This window comes from Denticeps clupeoides, chromosome 12 (genome assembly GCF_900700375.1).
Source record: "Denticeps clupeoides chromosome 12, fDenClu1.1, whole genome shotgun sequence".
Classification (NCBI taxonomy): Eukaryota; Metazoa; Chordata; class Actinopteri; order Clupeiformes; family Denticipitidae; genus Denticeps; species Denticeps clupeoides.
In genome coordinates, this window is record NC_041718.1 from 11,496,593 (window position 1) to 11,512,285 (window position 15,693).

General features: G+C 43.8%; 1 protein-coding gene and 1 long non-coding RNA gene across 3 annotated transcripts in view; both read left to right on the plus strand.

The window, feature by feature from the left end:
• Window positions 1–421: 421 nt before the first annotated feature.
• Window positions 422–5,144, plus strand: LOC114800299 (uncharacterized). Its single transcript, XR_003751372.1, has 3 exons — window positions 422–492; window positions 713–775; window positions 5,126–5,144. It is a non-coding gene; the product is annotated as an uncharacterized LOC114800299 (long non-coding RNA).
• Window positions 5,145–11,352: 6,208 nt separating this feature from the next.
• lrp1aa (low density lipoprotein receptor-related protein 1Aa) overlaps window positions 11,353–15,693 on the plus strand; it is a 100,696-nt gene continuing 96,355 nt past the window's right edge. For both annotated transcript variants that reach the window (XM_028998440.1, XM_028998441.1), the window contains exon 1: window positions 11,353–11,873. In XM_028998440.1, the coding sequence (XP_028854273.1) occupies window positions 11,780–11,873 (94 nt within the window). In that variant the 5' untranslated portion in view covers window positions 11,353–11,779. The remainder of the gene's footprint in view (window positions 11,874–15,693) is intronic.

Genomic DNA, 15,693 nt, shown 5'->3' on the forward strand with positions numbered 1-15,693 from the left:
TTTTTGCTATAAATATAAAAACAAGTTTTTAAACCATTCAAACTATATTCGTTCCGTCCTGACTATAGCCTGTTATTTCATTTATGGAATTAGACCACAGAGAAGCGACTCGTATCCTGTATTGTACGTGAAGTTAAATGGCGGTAAAAAAAATAGTAATAAACACGCAAATGAAAACACAACTAGAACTTCATTGTGTCCCTTGAGAATGCTCACAGACCCGTGAACACGTAGGAACGTCTCTTAATTATTATTTACCTTGTTCTTCTTTTAATTGGACGCCCCGTGAAAGAAACACGGGGAAGACACGGGTGGACGCTGCAAGAACTTGTTCTTTCCCTTATCTCCCTCTGCTGGAGACGGGTTGACCTTCACAGGATGCTGTGTTCCTGCACTGATATTAAGCCTTCACAAGGGTTTAATGAGCAGAACATTGACGACGTTCTGCCACACGTGGTGATGAACTTTCATACGAACTGATGGGTCTGTGCGGTAAATATCAGTGTGCTACTTTTTTTATTTGCATTTGTGCTTCATAATGGGTTGGAATAACGAATGTGTATCAGCATAGAAACAACACAACCTGCTTATGTCTAATAATTTAATGGCATGGTTTAAAATCAGTGGGAGAACCAGTTAAAGTTTATTATGTCAGCCTGCTTTCAGGACAATGCAAATCGTGTGAGTGACATGCATTCTATTTCCCGTGCAGATCGTGAGGACCTGCAGCGTGCCCCGGGTGCCGTGTGCTCTGTTGGCCAAACTGACCGCACCGGTAGGTTTGCCCACAGCTGAGGACACAGAATGACATTGTTGCTCAGTGGCCAGACTGCTCTCTGGCACCCACGTCGCTTTGGTGACGATAATAATGTTTGGACATCAACAGGCTTGTCGCCAGGCAACCCCTGCCCTCAGTCATGACCATTACTTCTGATTAGATGAGGGATGCCCGAGTGTGATATGCATGTGTGTGTGAATGAATCGTGCGTGCACGTGTGTATGTCGAAGATAGCGGAAGACAAAAAGGCCTTTCGTGTTAGCCTGCAATGTGGATACACACATGAGTGTGTTGTTATAAAAAAAAGATGTGTGTCTGTGTGAATCTCCCATTGCATGCTTAAATGCTTGAAGGAGTGACGTTCCAACGTTTCAACTTTTACTAACACATTAACTGGAACCAGGACAAGAAGGATTTCTGAAAGTAAAAGATTTAATGCAATAAAAGAGCTCAAATACAAAATGAACTAATTTAGAGGAATTATGTGAACCCAATTAGCTATATCATTTATACCCCATAAGATGTGGGTATAAAAGCGTTTACCAATGGAGATTTCACTCCTGAATGCTCAATGTTACAATGACTTAAAGAAAATAAGAAAAATTAAAATTAGTTATGTGGAATGGAAAGTGCCAGGGCCTGCTGCTTTATTATGACCGTGTGGGGCTGAGCTGTGTGGAGCTGAGCTGTTAGATCAAAGTAGGGGAGGGGCACAGAGTCACAGTGAATGTCAGCTTAGGGTTCAAGGTCAAAGAGAGAAAAGAGGAGCTGCCAGAATGTTGGCGCCTGGACTGTGAGAGCAAAAGAGGGTAGCGCCAAGGAAAGGGGGTGGGGAAAGGGTGAAGGGTGAAATAGTAAACAGATATCAAAGGTCCAGATTGCTAGCTTTTACAACATTTTGTATAGTACGGTTATAGTTAACAAGCTTTTAATGGATGCCATAATGTATTCTTTGATTTTTAATAACTTTATTAAAATGAAAAAGAAAGAACTAAGGGATAAAGATTACTCTATTAGTAGTGGTAGTAGCCACTTGCCTATGAACCAGAAGACCATATAGGTCACAGGTTCAAACCCCACTTACTACCATTGTGTCCCTGAGCAAGTTGTTCCAGTGGGACTGTCCCTGTAACTGCTGATTCATATCCACCCACAATTTCCCCTTTTGCACACTATATTTATCTGATAAATGCCTTAAATGTAAATCTGTATTACAATGTGTGGTATTTAATGCTAAGTTCATTATACATTCAAAAAATATTAGTTGGGTTCGCTTCATTCAATTATGACACCCATTTCCACACATTTGAATTATGCTATTTGAAACTAAGGCAGGCAAATAGGAGTTTTTTTGAGTGTATCAATCAACTAAAAGTGAGGATAAACTGGTATTCAAAGGAAAATAAAAGACTTCAAGAAAAAGGTACCGAGTTTACTGCACCCTAAACCTTCCCCATGCCCATCCATTCACAGGTTTCAACTACTTAGTTGTTCTCTCTAAATGTTTTTTTCAGTTATGGTCACACTCTGAACACAGTCCATCAGGACCACTGACCTGCTCAGAAAGGGCTTTGATTGCAGAAATAGGCCCACTCTAACAATTCAGTAATTCAGCGTTTTAACCAGCTCCATACAGCTGGGAGCACAGAAACAATACCAGCTGTGCATAGCTGTCTGCATACCTTGTCTGGTTTCTCAGTAGGGCAGAGAAGGATCGGACCAACCCTCCGTCATCACTGCGGCATATCCTATGGTTAATGCGGTGGACTTAGGTGACTCAATTAGCAAATATGGCCCTACCACAAACAGTGGCACAGAAGGTATTCAAATGAGCGGCTGGGTCTGCATGGACATTTCCTGACTGATGGAGAAAACAAACCCCACTGACGTTCAGAGCCCGGCCTCATCACAAACTTGGGAGAGCTGGATTCCCCCTCTCCACTGCCTAAATTAGACACGCACCCTATCTTTAGGGGTAACCGTAGTCTAAACCAAGGCCTCTCTCTGCCTGCGCGGCTCAGGCTTCTTGTAAATGACACTTCATTCCCGCCATTTGCCCCGTGCAGCCGCTTGTTTTCCGAGACATCAGGTACGATCGGCATTCTTGAATTGAGTCGTCGCTAAAAGTGATACTTGTCAAAACGACCTGACGAGCCAGCAAAAAGAGATTCAATACGCTCACTTCTATCAACCCACCGTCGGCTTAAAAAGTTTTCTTGTGATTTACACTCGGTGCGCTGTTTGCAGGTTCAAAACATAAAAAATATTTCACAATGTGCTTCACAAAGGAGTGTCCCTCTGGACCTGGCGTGGGCACAGGACTGCGTGCGAGGAAAGCCCGCCTTTTCACTAGAACGACTCGACTGGACTATTTACACTGGGCTCCAGCTGGGAGTCATTTGGAGGAACAGACTTGTGATGGGAGGGCGAAGGAGTGGAGGTGGGGGAGCAGAAGGGGAAATGGACCGGGTTGGGGGAGGTACGGTGGGAGCAGGGACGTAGTAAGGCGAAGCCGGGCGGGGGGGAGGGGATGTTTGTGCATGCCACACATTCCTCGTGTGTTATCAGAGCAGCCGGTGATCTGATCGCTCCCGCAGAGGAAGGCGCGCAGCGATGAGGCTGCAGCCGCTGCGCCGTTCGTTGGCATGGGGGCAGAAGTTAACGCCTGCACTGCTGTGTTTGTCTTGGCTTGTTTGATTCACATTTGGGACAATTTACGAATCAACATATGTTTTCCATTTTGTTTCTTCAGAACTCTGATGAGTTAAGTTTTTGATGACAGAAGTCGACTTAATTGTGACAGAATATTGTGATGCAAAAAATAGACAAACGTGATAATTCCCCTCAACTATTTGAGATCTTGCTCACATGACCACCAGGGGCAGCAGAAATATTTCTATTAAATAAAAATTGGTTTGGTCACTAGCCCTGACTAGTGAAAACATATTAAACATGTCACACTGCAGAATGGCATTTAGACCAATCGTACTGAATTAAACTCAGTTTATCTCCTGCAACCGCATATGAAGGCTGAATGTGTGTCCTTTAGATGGCATCTCAAAGTACTCTTCACTTTCCCAGGTCTGCAGAGAATCCAAGAAGTACACCAAGATGCACCAGTTGGTGATGAAAATAGGAAATGGGGTTGAACTTCTGTCTCAAGCACATCACGACCGGTTAATCCATTAGCAATCATGTCTCAGTTCAGGGGTCATATCCTTTCAATGCTGTGATAAGTAGCGGGACAAGACAAGACTGTCCGTTTAGAAAACTCAGAAATGTATTTTAGCCATCGAGAACTGTGCTCTCCAAAGGACATAACCCCTGAACGGAGACACAACCAGCAGCTTCCATTCTTCCTTGAGATGCGGGGGGGGGTGATTATCACTAATTGTACCAGGATGTCACCTTAGATGTCACCTCAGTCATTTTTTCTGGTGTGACGTATTCCATTGAAACCTACGCAAACTTACAAAACCCCCACATCAGGAAACATGTGAGGCAAGCTAAAGTAAAAAGATGGAGAAGGAATCTTCTGGCAATGGCGTCTCCCGGAACAATGGCCTGTAAAGCACAATAGACCATTCAGGTTAACAGAGATTAACCACTGTGGGCTAAACATCTTTGCATTGGTAAGCAGATTTGTTGACCTTGGATACAACATTGAAACCAATAGTTCAACAAAGAGTGTGATGAAGAACCCAAGGAGAAAGATGACTATTCCTCAGGCACAAATGCTTTACACTTATTTTTAACCAATAGCTCTTCTGCATATCTTTTTTGTGTGTGATCAGAGAATGGATATATGGGGAAGTCTCCTGGGTTTTTAGTTGGATTTTGTGTTCATAAAAGTTTCGAGGTTCAAAATAATTCATAAATAAGGCAAATAAACAAGCAAGCTTATAGAATAGAATATAAACTAAATATATGACTGAAATTAAATTAAAATATATTTATAGTAAACAGTCACTTAGCTTGAGGCATTCTAAGGCTCATATTTTACTAATAGGAAAACTATTTATATCAGCTTAAGGCTGTGGATACTGGACTTTCATTCTTTTACTTTTAACGTTAACTTGTGTTGATCGGGTGCTGCTTAAAGTAAGTTGTCTTAGGACAGAATCGGGCTTACATGAATCCAGCAACAGCGGCTTTATTGATTTTTGCCTCTAGGCCAGAAGAATGAGGGTTTCTCAAGGCTGCGGCCCAGGGACAGAATCATTGTTGTGACATGGAGGCAGAAAGTCAATGAAAGAAACAAATATGCAAACCGATCCTATGACAGAGTAATGTTCAACACTTTAAACAAAACCAGACGGCCTGCCTCTCTGCTTGTCTTTTTAACAGAGCAAAAGAGCACTGCTGTGGTGCATGATACCAGATTTTGGTGCTCATGGAGACGCCGTCAACAAATAACCCCAGAGAACAAACCGCCTTGATTCACAGCATCACACATGGCGCTGGCTCTTTGGTTCCAGTAAACAGGATAATTAAGGTGACGGCAGACTTTTGTATGCTTTCAAGTGAATTTCTGAATTCAAAATGTTGGCCTGTTTTAGAAATCCAATTCTTTAGTACTTAGTTGTAGTAAAGCATGTAATAAACAGCTATGTACTGTAATTGGTTAAATCAAACCTCTCCTGTCTTACCACCTTGTGAACTGTCCCCTGAAACTTAATTAGGTACAGGCAAAAAAAAAAAAAAAGTAATGATGTTGGCCAGTCGTGTGGCGCCATCTTGAGGTCAGACTGGTCCTTTATTTTGATAAATCACATTTCGTACACGATGTATTAAGTACTCTGTATTCTGTGTTTATTTGCTGTGTCAGTGCATCCCTGTTTTTTAAAACTAGTAGGGCAGACCACAAGCTGCAGCTAACCTGTGGTCGACAAAGTCCTGAAGCCAAGACGTCAAGGGAACAAGGTCACGCAGAGAACAAAAACCAAAAGGTTGCCTTTGATGTGGTGAATGCGGAAACAGTCAGTGGGCGATAAAGGAAGCCAGTTATCCCTGGAGACGCCCTTCAAAGGCCAGTGCCCAGAGAGAGGGCCTGTCATCAGAAATGAGGAGAGTTCACTTCGGATGTTCAAGGTCCATAATAAACCAGGCAATCTCTCAGTCTAGACTTGGTCCGATACATGTCTGAATAAACCAGACCACTGTTGGAGGAGCTGGGAAGTGGAGAAATAAAACACAAACGTTGTTTGGCCGCATTCATCTATCCACAGAGGAAATGAGGACTTTTATAATTTGTTTACTTCAATGTTTTTTCCTGGTTTAAAACAACGAGATCATAATCAAAGCAATGCTGCAAATAATCTTAAAGAGATTTTGGGCCTGTTTTCGGTCAGTATTTGCATGAACTGAAAAAAAGCTCAGGGTGGTGAACTCTACATTTTGGATTCAGTATTGGCAGGTGAAAATATGTGAAATAACCCATATTTTCATTGTAGGTTGTAGATACACTTTTGATTTTGTATTGTTGTTGCTGCATGCTTTTCTGACAGATCTGGCAACACAGTTTGAATGCACTCTGACAGTCGCTTCCTCAATGAGTTGTTGCTTTGTTTTTCACTCCAGCCATAATGGAGACCCTCCTGAGAAGTCTCCACAGATCACAGTGAGCTCATTCACAGCTCCATCTGCGTCACAGTGGCCAGCGCCTTCTGATGGGCCAGGAAAATGTGAACAGATCGGTGAGAAAGAGAGACAGGGTGGGGGGAAGGACGGAAGGAAGGAGAGCAAGATGACAGTCATCTGAGAAAGTAGAGGTGCTCTGTGGTCCTTTTATGTGAGAAAATAAATTTCTCCTTCTCTCTCTCCCACTTCATGTTCCACTCACTGCTTTGCATTGTTCATTTGGACCAGAGTGCAAGAGAACTTCTGGAAATAATTCGTGATCACAGCTCACAGCTGACATCCTCTTTCGTCTAGACAAAAAACCATTACCTCATGCTATTTTCCTAATGAGGCAGGTTTCTGAAGAACATAAACAAATACACCATTTCAGTTTTCATTACGTCTTTACCGACCAAGCTAAGAGATTTTTTTTCTAGAAATGCCATCATTAGTAATGATAACTCTCTCTTATGCACAGATGAGGCATAAGGCATGACTGAGCGTGACTATGCAGGACATTTTGCAGCACCTTGCAGCACATTTCCCTTATTATATTCTTGCTCCAAATGCAATGTTAAAATGTTCTTATCTCTATATCACACTCTTATTATCTTAATACTCTTCTTCAATCTCCAACTTTAGTCCTGGAGGGCTGTCATCCTGCGCATTTTTGGAATTTACATCCATTCAACTCACCTGATTCAAAGTGCTTATTTTCCCCAAGTTTTTCAGCTGAATCAGGTGTGGTGGAACAAGGAAAGAACTAAGAACTAAAATTCTAAGACATTTAAGTGTAAATTTTCCACTTGTGGGACTAAAATGATTATCTTATATTAAGATGTGCAGAGCTGGTGCCCTCCAGGACCAATGTGTGTGACCTCTGTGTTGGAATGTTTTTGTTTTTCCAAAATCTCCACTAGGAGGCAGTCTTGCATTAAGACCATGAAAGCATTTCTGGAACTTTGGGTGTAATTTCTAGAATCACTTAAAAATTAATTTCTTGTAACTCTCTTAAAAAATTGTCTTGTGCAATGCAGTTAATCTAAAATTAAGTTGCAAACATGTAACTTTTTTGTATGTCTTTCTCTTCTGTTCCTGTTCATCTATGACCCAGCCTGTTTTATAGGAAGCTAGGGTTAGGGTTAGGTACAAGAAGCACCATCCAAAACAAACAGAGCAAACATGAAAGAAAATATGATTCTAGGACATTTAAAAACCTCCATCCTCTCCGTGTTGTGTTTTTTGCGAGGATCTATTTGTGAGCATCTAGGTGCTTTACGCATGGGCTTAATTTTATTGTTTTCTGTACTGCTCACCATTGAGGTTTTGTTTCTTGTTCAAATCTTGTTTACAGTGTTGGGCAGTGGTGGAAGCGGCTCCGTAATCAGAAGCTTGCCGGTTCGAATCCTGTGCCCCACATACTGCGCCTGTCATGCTGCCCACTGCTCACTAAGGGTGATGGTTAAAAGCAGAGGACACATTTCGCTGCAGTGTATGACAATCACTTCACTTTTATACTTCAGGCAGGTCCCCTGATCTACATTTCAAGATGGTAACTGTGGTAATGACATTAGAATATTTTCATTTTAATGGGTTCAAGTCATATTAACTATCCTTTATTAATCAAGAAAATTCACAAGGTGAATATGATGTATACATGAATAGAGAAATTGAAACTACCACTTAGAAACTACTCATAGAGTGTTATTGTTTCTGTCATCCAGAATAAAATATTTGAAAATTTTGAATGGGAGGAGCACATTGTGTTGACTGACCGCTCTCATGAAAATGGCCCAAAGCCCTCATTCTGCTCAAAGTAGCGTTGTGATTGAGTTAATCATAATTCTTAAGACTTATAATGATAGAGACAAAGAGGCTCTGATGCAGTGTGACAGAGAAATGATCTAGTCTTTTTTTTAAGCACCCCCTCCCCAATGGAAGTAAAATGTGCAAATTACTTTGGTAAGGGACAGTAAAGCGGTATCATCTGAATCGGCCCTAAAACTCTTTCACAGTCTGTCTCCATATTTATATAGAGATTGCCTCAGTCTACGATGAATGTCACATTCGTGTCATACTTCAGACCCACACGGAAAGTGAACAAAACACAACTGGGTGGTAGTAGCCTAGTGGGTAACACACTTGCCTATGAACCAGAAGACCTGGGTTCGAATCCCACTTACTACCATTGTGTCCCTGAGCAAGACACTTAACCCTAAAATTGCTCCAGGGAGACTGTCCCTGTAACTACTGATTGTAAGTCGCTCTGGATAAGGGCGTCTGATAAATGCTGTAAATGTAAATGTAAACTGCAGTAATTGTATATTACATATTTGAACACAGCGATTAAGGCATCCATTTTGATAGCCCTGTTTCTTACAGTTTCTTAGAGTTTAATGGGAAGATTTTTAGTTTGAATGTAATATTTTTCTTTGCGTACCTCTATTTGTGCTTGTGTTCCTTGTCAACGACGGCACTGTTAATAGAAATTCTATGTATTTTACAAGGATCCCTACAGGCCAGCTTGACCATGTAATGGCCAGGGGGGCTTTGTAAATGAAGGTAACTGATCAGTCAAAAAATACCTAAATGGCACTTCAGCATACCTCTGGGAGAATTTAGCTTCAGGGAGAGACTGAACTTATTTACCACAAAAAGGAGGACCATCAGCCCTTACTTCTCTTATTATGTTTCTTATAACATATAAATAACTCCACCTTGACACTACTCCAGTGGCCCCATTGCTTGGCCTGAAAACCCCCCCAAGCCCTGCCTCGGTGTCCTTTCAACTCCTGTAGCCTTCATCCTCCCCGAGGCGGCGATGACACCCCAATACCAAGCAGTGACAATCCCCCTTATTTTAAAATGCATGTGTGTTGGTCTGGGTAATATACATCTTTTAACACACTATTGACCATATTTATCCATTTTGTTATACAAAAGTGTGAAAATTAAGACTATGAAGAAGGGAAGAAGACAGTTGAATCCATATTGGTGGATTAAAATATTTATTCCTTTGCTGAGATTAGTTTGAGCTGAGCCATATGAATCTGGCATTTTGGTGCAGGAAATAAGCAAGCACTACACGGGATGGCTGCCATGAAAATATAATTGTTGGTTTAGTTTGAGTCAGATATAGATCGCCTTTTATTTTCCACTTTATTTTTCACAATTTCTCAGGTGTTGGAAGATGATGGGATGGGATGTAAAAGTCAGAGGTGACCAGAAGTGTCAGACGAGTTTAAGCTGCAGAAGTAGATGGCGGCGACAGAAGTCAACGTTCGCTTGTATGCCCTCATAAGTCAATTAGTTTTGACTGATGCAGACCATCAAGAATCCCTCGCACTGACAGCCGCCGCAAAATCGATGGCGTCGTGTATTTATGAGCCGATGCTTTGATGCATCGTAGAGCGCTTTGACATTCCAGAATGATTTATCTGTTCCCTGTGTTTCTGCTGGAATGCCAGTGAAGCAGAATTCTTTATGGACTCTGTTTCTCAAGTCGGCTTTAAGAAGGCTTTACCCAGGATATTTAAAGCCTCCTGTAAGTAGGGCACATACCTTGTTCCTTAATTCAGCTAAATTAACAAACCTCTGTAGAAAATACTAGAGATTCTTACGATAGTTCACTTTTCGCATGACACCATTGCAGCTGAGTAATATACAGGTGAGTAATATAACACATATGCTTATACCGTTACCCAGGGCATCATTTTTTGCAAGAAATAGTGGATCGTTTGTAGACTCCTGTAAAAAAAATTATTTGCTTCACTAGAACTGGTGAGTTATGCAATGCGGGACAATCGTCCCATAATGTTGCACAGTAAGAGTTTGTTTCTTCACATCGGCGCATCGCTGAAGAATTCGACTGGGTTCACGGAGAGGCATAATTGTTATTTATCGACTTTTTAGTTTGAATGCTTGTTTGCGTAGGACCAAGTTTGGGTTTTGGCTGTGCACAGGCCATGATTTTCTCCTGCCTGTGGAGAACAAAAGAACGAAGAATCCTCTGGTCAACACAGGTCACTTTTGCAGGCGACGATCCTGGCTTTGTGGAACGTGTCGTGTGCGGAATAAAAAAATGCTAAGGCTGGTTGAGGGGGATTAGGACGCTGCTGGCCATCTTTTTTTAAACATGTACAGTGAAATTATGGCGGATCGATTGGCGAACCGATAGTGGCATTAACGGCATTCCTCAGAATGGGGCCTGCGCCGTGAGGTAACCGTCTCCAGCTGGTCCGTGTCTGAGCTCTCCTCTGTGCCTGTGGCAGATTTATGTGTCTCGGGCCAAGACCTTGAGCCCTGGCCGCCTTTCCAGGCGTTTTCATGGAGGCGCAAAGGACGTCAAAGAGGAAAGGTGCGTTTTTCCTTCTGAATGACTCCTATTTTTTGTAGCAGCACGTGTTTATGCAGCTTAACAACAGCCGCATGGCTATGCACACTCCTTGGGGACAATGGTCAAAGGGTTGATAAATCACAACTAGTTTCGAGCGAAGCCCGTCTATATAGAGGCCGCAGGTAATTACCGCGATGAATCGCGTAAACGCGACCGAGTGCGCACGCGCGTGGCAGAGCTCGCCGGCGGATGGTGGAAGTTTTGTAGTTTTTTTTTTTTTTGGTTTGTTTTTTGCACGCACGTCGCGTTTCTTTTCGCAGCGCTGACGCGGACCATCCCCGCCCGGATTCGCCGAAGCGCCCACCGCTTTCGGACCCGCACGCCAATCGCCTGGCGGTCGGGTGAAAGTTGGCCGCTGTGACGTCACGCCGCCACCCTCGTTGGCGCTCCGCAGCCCCGGTCTGGGCTCAATTTGCGTTACCAGCGGCGACAGCGGCGGGGAGACGAGAAGGGAACGGGCGGCAGGGGAAGAGAGGAGTGGAGGTGGAGTGGAGTCTTGTCTCTCTCTCTCTCTCTCTCTCTCTCCCCGCGTTTTTTTTTTTTATTACGTCCAGCGTTTTCATGCCGCTGCAGCTGCTGCGAGCCGCAGCGCATCGTTCGCTTTCCGCCGAGAACAAAGGGGAGGACAGCGGTGCGATCGGCTCGTCCCTCCATCTCCGCGCGTCCGGAGACGCGGGCGCCGTCAGATAAGACGTCTTTTATAAACGAGCATGCATCCACGGAGCCCGTAGCGGCGCGGGCTGCGGGGGAGGGAGGGAGGGAGGAAGCGTTTTTCTTCTTTTTAATCATCATCATCATCGTTATTATCATCGTCGCAGTTTTTGTCGACCCGTCTCCGCGACACCGGCGAAGTGCGCGGTGCGTGGCGCCGGCAGACGGCAGCATCGCCCGGGGATCCGCCGGTCGGGACTGTGCGGGAGCAGCGCGGCGCACCGGAGTTTGCGCGTCGCCGCCGGATCCGAATTCGGCGTCTCGCCGCCGCCGCGATGTCGCGCTACGCGGGCAGCACGCTGGCGACCGGACTGCTGCTGGGATTCCTGCACGGTTCCGTGCTGATCGTCTCTGCGAGGGTCCTCGACGGTGAGTGGCGGCTCACGCTTCTGCTTGTGCAAGATTATTGTTATTATAATATATATTAAAAAAAAGAGGTTTGTCTGATTGATCCGGGTTTTGTGCCCATCGCGCGCCCGTCAAGTGACATTTTGCTCATTTTTTCTTTATTTAAAATAATCTGTCCTGTGCCCACGCAGCCCACGCAGGCAGTGGGATGTCTGCCTGAATACAAAACAAATAATAACTGTGTGTGTGTGTGTGTGTGTGTGTGTGTGTGTGTGTGACCGAATTGCCGTTTTTAATGGCCTCGCCACACGACCACGTCTCTTGTCGTCCGACCTGACAGCCAGCTTTTTGTATTATTTGCCCGGAGGTGTTTATGCACCAGGCCGTCGGTCCAGATCGGCTGTTGGTTCCGATTCGTTCGGGAATCCGTGCGCATGGTGGCGTGTGACGGTCCTGCGTTGAAATGCCACCCGCGGCGGAACGTCCGTGGCTTTGTTGCGCGGATCCTGTGTTATTTAAGTCGGTCCCAGATTCGGCCTGTTGAGGGGGGGGGGGGGGGGGTTGTCTGCCCCCCCCCCCCCCCCCCCCCCCCCCCCAGTAGAACCAGTGCTGGAGTTCGCTGGAAAGTCTCTTGTGAAGTTCACTGTTGAGGTGTGTGTGTGGGGGGGGGTTCACCATTTTAGTACGTAATTCTCGACCCCCCCACCCCCATTCTTTTTTTTAGTGTTTTTGGGTAATGATGGAAATCACCCCCCCTCCGGTACGTTCACGTTGAACGTGCTCTTTTACAACAAGTCAGAAGCCTTGGAGAGGGGGGGGCGCGCAATTCTGGAGTGTGTTCGTGCTGGAGGACTGTACAGATGCCACAGATCCCCCAACCGCTGGAAACAATTAAAGGCGCCGTGCGCGCCCCCGACCCCGCCGAGGAAGAGGGGGCCGCGCAGAGGTGTCGGGGTTCCACCCCCCACCCCCCGCTCGGACCCTCGTTCGGCTCCGTGTCTCAATGTCAGCTTGTCAGGGCTGCCTCTGCCTCTCCTCCTCTCCTCGCTCCTGTCTGAAGTGGCTGTAAAGCTGATTGTGTGAAATGCAAACTCCCCCTTCGCTGCAGAAGCCACTTTTTCATCTCAGGACGCTGCTTTCAATGTCTTTTTACCTGCTACGTTTTTTAAATCTTCATTTAGCTTTAGTCCAAACCACCGCAAAATCACAAGAGTGGTCCATCTGTGTAAGTAAATTGGCCAAAGAATCAAATACTTGTATTTTTGTCCTAAGTAGGCTGCTGTGACTTATTCTTGTTAAGCGCTTTTCATAATTTGCCAGTTTTTAAATCGTGTTTTGATCTCAGGTGATCGGCCTTGTGCAATTGGAAATATCGTAATGATGAGTTCTGAGGACCTCGACGGTCCGTAGATGGCAAGATGTTGTTAAACCAAGTCAGCTTCATCAGTAGACTTGCGCAATGGCTGAATGATTTAAAAAAAATATTTTTGTCAAGAAAACTAGCACGAAGGGACATATTACGTAAAACGGAATTACGTTCAGTTGGTTTGGAGCATGCCGTTTAAAAAAAAAAAAAAAATTGACCTTCTTTTCCACTAGTGTCTTGTCCCCCGCCAGGTTTGCATGTCACATCTTGGGTGTCATTGAAAAGTTTTTCTAGTGTCCCTGCGAAATCACTTAGATTTTCAACGCACAAATACATTTTACACAATTCACAATGAATACAACGTCTTTTAGTTTGGGCAGCTTTGAACTAATCGTTTGCTCATACACCGATGATTAAATAGTCATTCGATCAAAACAAAAAGTTACTAAACATATTATGGTTTCAACTGTTCCAAACGTCCCCATCTCCCGATCCTTTTATTCACATTAACTACACGTACGGGCTTAAATGGCTCCGTTTAAAAGAACTTACAGACTCTGGGATTATGCTGACTTTTTGTTTCATGCATGCTTTCTCTCATGATTTAAGACTTGTCCTTTTTTATGCGAGAATCTGTCCTTTTGGAGGACCTTGAGTGAGGACTCTCTGTTTGTTTATCGTCATTACGGTGCAAACTTCCACGTTTCTTTGATGCCATGTGTTCATGCGTTAAATGGCTTCTTGGCCCTTGCTTTGAAGATGTCACAAAGCATTTGCTAAATTTCCCTCAATTTTCTGGGGAACAATGGGGGGTTTCTGTTAGAAGCAGATTAGATTAGACAGTCCTAAATAAATTTGTTTTACGTGGAGAGAGAAAGCTGGTTCTCGGGCCTGCTCTGTTAATGGGTGGATGTTTGGTTTGGGGGTCTTGAGTGCTGTGAACCTGGAAATGTAATGTGCATGAAGCAGTCATTACGCCACTAGCCTGCAGTTGATATTGAGAGCAGAAAAGGCCAGACGGAAAGCCACTTCCGTCATTCATTCTGGAGGCATGCGTGGATCGGCAGGATATGGGTCTGTTGGGAGCAGGGCCGCTTGCTTGGATACCTGCTCGGTTTCTCTTTTCCTGACTCGAGCTGTTTCTCCGAGACCTCAGCCAAGCTGAAGGCCAGCTTGTCAATGTGGCAAGTAAGCCAGAAGTAGATGTGGAGGCATTCGTTCATATGTGTGGTAGCAGCCTATGAACCGGACAAGTCACAGGTTCGAACCCCTCACGCTACCGTTGTGTCCCAACACTTAATATGCATCTAATGAAACGTGGATTCATGGGGATTTTTAGTAGAATCAAATCAAATGGACCTAAACCGAGTTGGACAGGTAACTTTACTGCTAATTCTACAGCCGTATGGAAAGTAATTGTTCCAGAAATTGCACCAAATCTGATCACTGCTTAATTAGGTCCATTCGTTTTCTGTTCTTGGGCTTGAAGATCCTTGCAATCTAACCCTAAACCTTGTCAGGACACACAGACATTAAACTGTAGTGATCTGTACCTTGGAGAGGAGCAAAGAACCATCTCCGCAGGTCTAATAGTTTCTGAAACCAAAAAGATAAACTTTAATTGTTCTTTAAAATATGAAATTAGTCAGGAAGTTACACAGTTCCTTGTTTTTGGCAGCCTGACCCTAAATCAGGCCAAAGGAGGAATAGTCTCTACTGGTTGATTTTTTTTTTTTTTTTTTTGAGTCAAATGGTGGATCTTTCTTGAACTTCCATCAAATTCCTCACTCAACCCATCCTCATCTGTCAGTTTTCTGCTTTTTTGTTCATTCCTTCACCCAACACCCTGTAAAAAATACTTGTGCTAACTAAAAACAATAAGGCAACTTATTTCACTCCAAGTTGAGTAAAAAGGGGGGGGGGGTGTTCAGAGTTTCCATCATTACCCAAAAACACTTAAAAACAAAAAAAAAAACTTAATTTAAAATTTTAATTCAACTCGTTGAATTAATTTTTTATTAATTCGTTGTGCTAAATTTACTGTAATTCCACCATGTAATTAACAGAACCTAAGACAGTATGACTGTACTGTTTGCAGCTGTACTGTTTACAACTGTGCTAAATAAGATCTGCTTCTACTTTATTTGCAATAGCAGAGACTTGCTGCAAATAATCACACCAATAAGATGAACTCTAATCAGGCATGATGGCTCTTTTTCAAGAGTTTTTTTTCACTCATGCAGAGAAATGTGACAATGGCTAATGGACTTAAAATGGCACAAATAATAATCTACTACCAGATCAAAATAAAGCACCCCGTTATCCTCCAGAACTGAGTAGACGGGCAACTTCACCATCAGAGCAACTTCAGTTTCCTCTGATTTAAAATTGTGCAGTATCACCCTGGAGCTTTCTGGGAAGCTCCAGCCCCCCTATAGAGCAAAATGGCTTAAAAATGGCTTTCTATAACCTCAC